Consider the following 7,677-nt stretch of genomic DNA (forward strand, 5'->3'; position numbering starts at 1 on the left):
TCCTTTAGCATTTGTGACAAATATTAGGAAAAGGGAGATATTTTGTGGAACAATAGAGTCGTATTAGCAGGTGACATTGGAAGTTTTCAAGTAGAAACAGGAAGATAATTCAGTGATGAAACATACAAGACAATAACCGACCCTTCAACTCAATAAATAAATAAACCCCCTCAGTGTGGACACCAAACTTCCATGCTTCAATAAATAGATGCAAAGCATGAACTTTGATGGGAAAGAAATAAAAAAGAAAAAAATGAATATTTTGTTTAGTAACAAAATGAAAGTTTTGAAATTTTGCTTCATTATATGTATGTTCATGCTGACACTTAGAACATATCAGGTCCATCTATTTATTCAAATTTGCCTTTCCGTAGACTCCACTGGGAGAGAATGTTTGCTCATCAGTGTTTGTTGGTGGCTACCATAGTCTTTCTGGACACTGAGCTGAATCACAGAATAAACTCATGGGGACCAATCAGGAAACACAAAAGAATGTTTATAGAGTAAGTGCCTGGCATTAAACTTTGGATTTCTGAGGCATCCATTTCATAGACACCCATGTTGAACGAACACATTGTCAGGTGTGGGACACTATTACCAGATAAGCCCTGAGACTGCCTTAGCCATGAAGTACCTCTTCAGAAAGCCCTGGGTCACCTCCATATGGACACATGAGTGGCTCTGCTTTCCCCTTCAGCACCCAAATTCAAATCACATAAAATTGTCCTACAAAATGTGAAACCCACATCCTTAACCACTCTGGCCATGTTCCCCAATAAAGACAGATCCCTCCATACCATTCTCTCTCTCCCTCTCAACGTCTCTCTCACCCTTCTGAGACCTCCCTGAATGGTCTTTGGGATACCCTTTGCCCTCCAGGACCTGTGAGGAATAAAGCTGTTTTTTTTTAGAATTCTCTGATTGGTGCTGCTGAGGCCTGTCTTGCAGTCACAGTAAGAACCCAAGGGCTGGTGCAGCCATAACAGAGGCTCTTCTCAGAGAAGCATCTGTGGGAATGTCCAGAAGCACAGGGAGCAGGGGGCCCAGGGTTTCCTAGCCTGAGAATCCCTGGCAGGAGCCTGAGACTTAACCAGAACAGTGTTAGATTCCAGATTCTCAGGAAGAGTAATGAGGGCAGATATGTAAAAAGGCTGACAGACTCAAGGTAAAACTATTGTTTTGTATTTTCATCTACAAACATGTTATGTGAAGGGCTTAGTGGACAACTGTAGATTCTTCTAAAGAAAAAATATAACTCATGATTATACTTTGGGAAATCGGGGGAAATTTACTTGGCATGATATAAATCATTTGAAATGAAATTATTTTCAAGAAATCCAACTTGCCCTCAGTTTGTTTCTCTTCGTCCATAGTCGCTCATGCTTCATTCACCCTTCTGATTACTGCCCCTTTCTTTATCCCTTTCTTCCCCTACCGATCTTCCTAGATCTTATGTTCCATAGATGAGAGAAATCATATGATAATTGTCTTTCTCTGCTTGACTTATTTCACTTAGCATTATCTCCTCCAGTGCCGTCCATGTTGCAGCAAATGTTGAGAAATCGTTCTTTCTGATAGCTGAGTAATATTCCATTGTATATATGGACCACAACTTCTTACCACAACTTCTTACTAAGCTGAGGGCTTCAGAGGGGAGGGGGCTGGGGGAATGGGATAGACTGGTGGTGGGTACTAAGGAGGGCACGCATTGCATGGTGCACTGGGTGTTATACGCAACTAAGGAATCATCGAACTTTACATCAGAAACCAAGGTTTACTGTATGGTGACTAACATAATATAATAAAAAACATTAAAATAAAAAAAAGAAATCCAACTTGCCCTAAGTAAGATACAGAAATTTCTAGCCATTTGTGAACAAGGTTGGGGAAAATTTTAGAATTTTATGAAAAGAGATAAAGGTGAAACTGTCTGTATATCAGAGCAGAAGCTTAAAAAGTGACTTACTTAAATGTAAGGAGAAGTGGAATTCAAACAAATGGAAATTCCAGGAAATAAGTACAATGAGTATATTCTACTTCCACAGCCTGATGGGAGAATGGCAGTTCCTCACTCTGAAGCTGTGAGCCCTACAATCATGGGCATTTCTTCATCCCCAAGAACATTGGCACATACATCATTGGAACCTCAATTATTCTTTTCAAAGCCCTCTTAATGTCTCTGTTCCTCAGGCTGTAGATGAAGGGGTTCAGCATGGGTGTGACCACCGTGTACATCACCGAGGCCACTGCACTTGCGTGGGAGCTCTGGGTAGCAGCAGAGCTAAGATACACTCCCAGGACTGTGCAATAAAATAAGGAGAAAATGGAGAGGTGAGATGCACAGGTGGAAAATGCTTTATACTTGCCCTCAGCTGATGAAATTCCACATATGGAGGAAACTATCTTGGAGTAAGAGTAAAGGATCCCAGCCACGTTAGGACAGGCCAGCACCACAATTCCGAAATACATCACCATGTCATTAAGAAAGCTGTCAGAACACGCATGCCCAACTACCTGATTGATTTCACAGAAAAAGTGGGGGATTTCCATGCCTGTACAGAAGGTCAGACGCAACACCATTAAGCTTTGTAACAAGGAATTCAGAACACCGATGATCCAGGACACCAGAACCAGCAGTCCACACAGTTGGCAGTTCATGATGACTGTGTAGTGCAGGGGGTGACAGATGGCCACCAAGCGGTCATAGGCCATCACCGTCAGGAGTAAATTCTCCATTAATCCAAATACACTGAAAAAAAAAATCTGGCTGATACAGCCTGCATGTGTTATGGTTTTGCTCTGAGTCTGGATGTTCCACAGCATCTTGGGGACGGTGGTGGAGGTAAAACAGATGTCTACAAAGGACAGTTTGGCCAGGAAAAAGTACATGGGGGTGTGGAGGTGGGAGTCAGAGCTGACGGCCAGGATGAGGAGCAGGCTTCCAAACACAGTGATCAGGTACATGGAGAGGAAAAGCCCAAATACGAGGGGCTGCAGTTGTGGTTCCTCTGATAATCCTAGAAGAACAAACTCTGAAATCTGTGTATCATTACCTGGATCCATCTGGTGGACGTGACTACCAGAGAAGAAAAAAATAATAATAACACAATAATTTTCAACAAATGGACTTCATTTATTTATTTATTACCCTTTTTGTCATTATTTAGGTTTCTATTTAAATTTCAGTTAGTTAACATGAAGTGTAATATTATGTTCAGGTGTGCAATATAGTGTTCAATACATCCAGTCAACACCTGGTGCTCTTCACAGGTGCTCTCCTCAATTCCCCTCAACCATTTCCCCATCCCCCACCATCTCTCCTCTGGTAACCAGCAGTGTGTTCTCTGTAGTTAAGAGTCTGTTTCTTTGCTTGCTCTCTCTCTTTTTTCCCCCTTGCACGTTTCTTTTGTTTCTTAAATTCCACATATGAATTAAATCATACGGTATTAATCTTTTACTTTTTTAATAATTTTTATTTTGTTATATTAGTCACCATACAGTACGTCCCCAGTTTTTGATGCAATGTTCCATGATTCATTATTTGTGTATAACACCCAGTGCACCATGCAATATGTGCCTTCCTTAATACCCATCACTAGCTATCCCAATCCCCCAACCCCCTCCCCACTGAACCCCTCAGTTTGTTTCCCAGAGTCAACAGTCTCTCATGGTTCATTCCCTCCTTCTGTTAACGCCCCCTTCATTCTTCCCTTCCTTCTCCTACTGATCTTCCTATTTCTTATGTTCCATAAATGAGTGAAACCATATGATGATTTTCTTTCTCTGCTTGACTTATTTCACTTAGCATAATCTCCTCCAGTCCCATCCTGAGTGACTTATTTCACTTAACATAATAGTCTTTACCTCTATCTATGTCGTGTAAATGGCAAGAATCATAGTTTATGGCTGACTCTTATTCCATTATATATAAAAAATATACCACATACTCCTTATCCATTATCAGTGGAAGGACACTTGGGCTGTTCCCATAGTTTGGCTATTGTAGATAATGCCGCTATAAACATTGGGGAGCATGTGTCCCTTTAAATTCGTATTTTTGTATTCTTTGGGTAAATACCTAGCATTGAAACTGAAGGATCAAAGGGAAGTTCTATTTAACTTTTTGAGGAACCTCCACGCAGTTTTCCAGGATGGCTGCATTAGGTTGCATTCCCACCAACAGGTCAAGAGTGTTCCTTTTCTCCACATGCTCACCAACAACTGCTGTTTCTTTTGTTGTTGTATTAGCCATTCTGACAGGTATGACGTGATACCTGGTAGTTTTGACTTGTAGCAAATGGGCATTATTAACAAAGTAACATGCTACAATTTCTATTTTGCAATCAGTAAGAAATCTATATTTTTTGTATAGATCTGATCCCATTTAAAGGATGTTACCTGACATCTCCAATTAGGAATTCCTGTCCATTCAGCCTTTGCCCTAAAAGAGGAAGATATTACAGTTTTAATGAGAAATGCTTTCCTGCATTTGAAGAATATATGTTGAGCACTGACATCTTCTAGACAAAGAACAGAGGGTGTTCAGAAAGAACAGTCCATACATCCTTTGGGTAAATGCCTAGGAGTGAAATTGACAGATCATAGGGTAGCTCTGTTTTTAACTTTTTGAGGAAACTCCATACTGTTTTCCAGAGTGGCTGCAACAGTTTGCATTTTCACCAACAATGAAAGAAGGTCCCCCTTTCTCTGCACCCTCACCAACACCTGCTGTTTCATGTGTTGTTCATTTTAGCCATTCCAATGGGTGTGATGTGATATCTCATTGCAGCTTTATTTTGTATTTTCCCTGATGATGAGTGATGTTGAGCATCTTTTCATAGGTCTGTTAGCCATCTGGATGTCTTTTTTGGAAAATTGTCTACTCGTGTCTTCTGTCCATTTCTTAACTGAATTATTTGTTTGTTGGGGGTGCTGAATTTGTTAAGTTCTTTATAGATTTTGTATACTAACCCCTTAGAGATATGTCATTTGCAAATATCTTCCCCATTCTGTAGGTTGCACTACTATGTATTTACCCAAAGGACACACACAAAAAAACTAATTTGAAAGAGTACATGCACCCTGATGATTAGAGCAGCATTATCAACAATAGCCAAACTATGGAGAGAGCCCAAATGTCCACTGACTGATGAATGGATAAAGAAGATGTGAGATCTCTCTCTATATATATATATATTTTTTTTTTTCTCAACCATCAAAAGGAACGAAATCTTCCATTTACAATTACCTGGATGAAGCTACAGTGAAACAAGTCAGTCAGAGAAAGAAAAACGCCATATGATTTCACTCATGTGTGGAATTTAGGGAAACAAAGCAAGCAAACATAGTGGCTAAAAAATAGAGTCAAACCAGTAACAGACCCTTAACTATAGAGAAAAAACTGGGGGTTGCTGGAGGAAGGTGGGTGGGGGAATGGGTGATAGCGGTGATGGGGATGAAGGAGGGCACTTGTGGTGATGAGCACAGAGTGATGTATGGAAGTGCTGAATCACTAAATTCTACACCTGAAACCAATATGGCACTGTTCGTTAAATAATTTGAATAAATAAAAACTTGGAGAAAAATGAAAACTCCAAACAATACAATGATGGAGAAAGAATATATAAAAAAATGAAGAATCACATCCCATATGAGATGGTGACAGGTGCTGTGAAGGAAAAAAAAAGTTGGTACAAAAGGAGTCTTTGTGGGGGATTTTAAGTTTTAATAGGAGTTCAGGAAGACCTGCAAAGATGGTGACATTTTAATAGAGGCTTCCAGAAAAGACTAAGCAGAAACAAGGCGGAATTCTGAATCAGGTATGTGCCCTGCAAGGAAAGCAGAGCAAAGGCCCTGCAGAAGGCACCACTGCAGATCTGCAGATCTCAACATGCAGTCAGTGCGGTGAGGGAATGAGCAAGAGGGAGAGAGAGGAGAGGTGGTGGCAGAGAACGTTGAGGACCGAGGTGGCTTTCCTGCCACTGATGGGACTTCAAGACACAGGGAGTCCTTCCTTCACATGGTATTCTTTGCATATTATTACTTCTGTTCAAAGGTATTCTGTGAATAGAGATAGATCCCTTCCTTATTTCCATCCATTCTTTAACATTCTGGGTTTAAGGGTCACATATTGGAGAATATGAACTCGGGTACCATTGCCCTGAGGACTGCTCATGCCCCACCACACACACACACACACACAGACACACACACACACAATCACTGGCTCGCACATGAGCGCAGTGCAATACCCCCTCCCACCACTCTGTTACTCTCATGCTTTTCCTGCATTTAGCAACAGTACTGTTGAAAGAAGCGGTAGAAAGCAAGCTGTCAACATGAGATCACCTTTACCCTGAAGACTGTGTAAACAGTACTTAAAATCTAGTTAGGAAGCCTCTACTGGACATGGAAACATGGGCTCCATGTCAATATGATCATCACATGTTCTGTATTTACTTTTTCTTTTTTTAATTTAAATTCACTTAGCCAACTTACAGTACATCAGTATTTTCAGACCTAGTGCTCAGTAAATTATCAGTTGCATATAACACCCAGTGCTCATCCCATCATATGTGCTCCATCATGCCCATCACCAGTTGTGTCCTGCATGTAGAGAAACGTAAGAAAACAGTTCCAAAAACACAGAGAGGAAAGAAATGGACACAAGGGGGAAAAGAGATCTAATAAGCTCAGGTGGTCCCTGAGAGTCTGATGAGCTGAGAGCTTCCCTGTTCTGGCAGCATTCCAGCCCCAGTTCACATTCCCTGGTGCCCAGAATAATTAATAAAGCACGAAAATAACAATGTTTCTAAACAACAAAGCATTGGCATCATCATGATTTCGAGATATTTTACTGATTGAATACTCCTCTAGAAAAAAATGTGCAATGGGAATAAATCACAATTTACAACAGCAAATATACAATGTACAACAATAAAAAGGGATTTTTAAAGATGAAATAATAAAATACTTTACAGAATGATTTTAAAGGAAAAATTTTTGGAATCAGAAAACCAGGTTTTGAATGACAGATCTGCCACATATATGCTGCTTGAACTTGAGAGAGACGAGCAATCCGTTCCAAATGTGAATATCCTCACTCAGATAGTGGGGATAGCAGCAGCCATCCTCCTAGGGTGGCAGACAGCGGTCGTCAGTATATGTGAAAGCTAACAGTCCAGTTCCTTCTTGTCACTGAGTGAGTGATTACAACCAGTGAAAAGATTTGGCTGAGTTTTTTTTCTGCCTCACAAATCTCTCCATCATTTTCACATCTCCTGGTAATGAAGTGTTACAAAGTGAAGCTAGTTAGCATATGGCTATGTGTATATTAAATACAATTTTTGATGTGAAAACTCACTGTGAGAAAAGATGCTGAGAACTGTATGTCTCAGGAACTGCTGTTGCAAGGGAACAGCTACCTGCATGCGTCTGGGTCTTTCTATAAATACGGAACGTGCTCAAAACCACCACATTGTAAAAAATTCACTGCACATGCTCCAAGATAATACTCTGTTTTCCTGCTCCCATTAACTGCAAAGTCCTTGGATATGATCTATTTTCACTGGAACCACTTTAGGTCCTCCCCGTTCCTTCCCCTGACTCATCCAACTGCTCTTCCATTCCCACCACATATTGTCAACAATGTTGCCTGTATTGCTGAGGCCAATGGAC

The 7,677-nt window shown here is 40.6% G+C and overlaps 1 protein-coding gene across 1 annotated transcript; it reads right to left on the bottom strand.

Annotated features, from left to right (window-relative positions):
• Nucleotides 1–2,094: 2,094 nt before the first annotated feature.
• LOC100480797 (olfactory receptor 7A17) lies at nucleotides 2,095–4,437 on the bottom strand. Its single transcript, XM_034657172.1, has 2 exons — nucleotides 4,399–4,437; nucleotides 2,095–3,076 (listed from the first exon to the last, which is right to left on the bottom strand). Exon 2 carries the CDS (start codon nucleotides 3,061–3,063, stop codon nucleotides 2,095–2,097), a length of 969 nt encoding a protein of 322 aa, XP_034513063.1. The 5' UTR covers nucleotides 3,064–3,076; nucleotides 4,399–4,437.
• Between the last annotated feature and the right edge of the window lie 3,240 nt (nucleotides 4,438–7,677).

This window comes from Ailuropoda melanoleuca, chromosome 4 (genome assembly GCF_002007445.2).
Source record: "Ailuropoda melanoleuca isolate Jingjing chromosome 4, ASM200744v2, whole genome shotgun sequence".
Taxonomy (NCBI): Eukaryota; Metazoa; Chordata; class Mammalia; order Carnivora; family Ursidae; genus Ailuropoda; species Ailuropoda melanoleuca.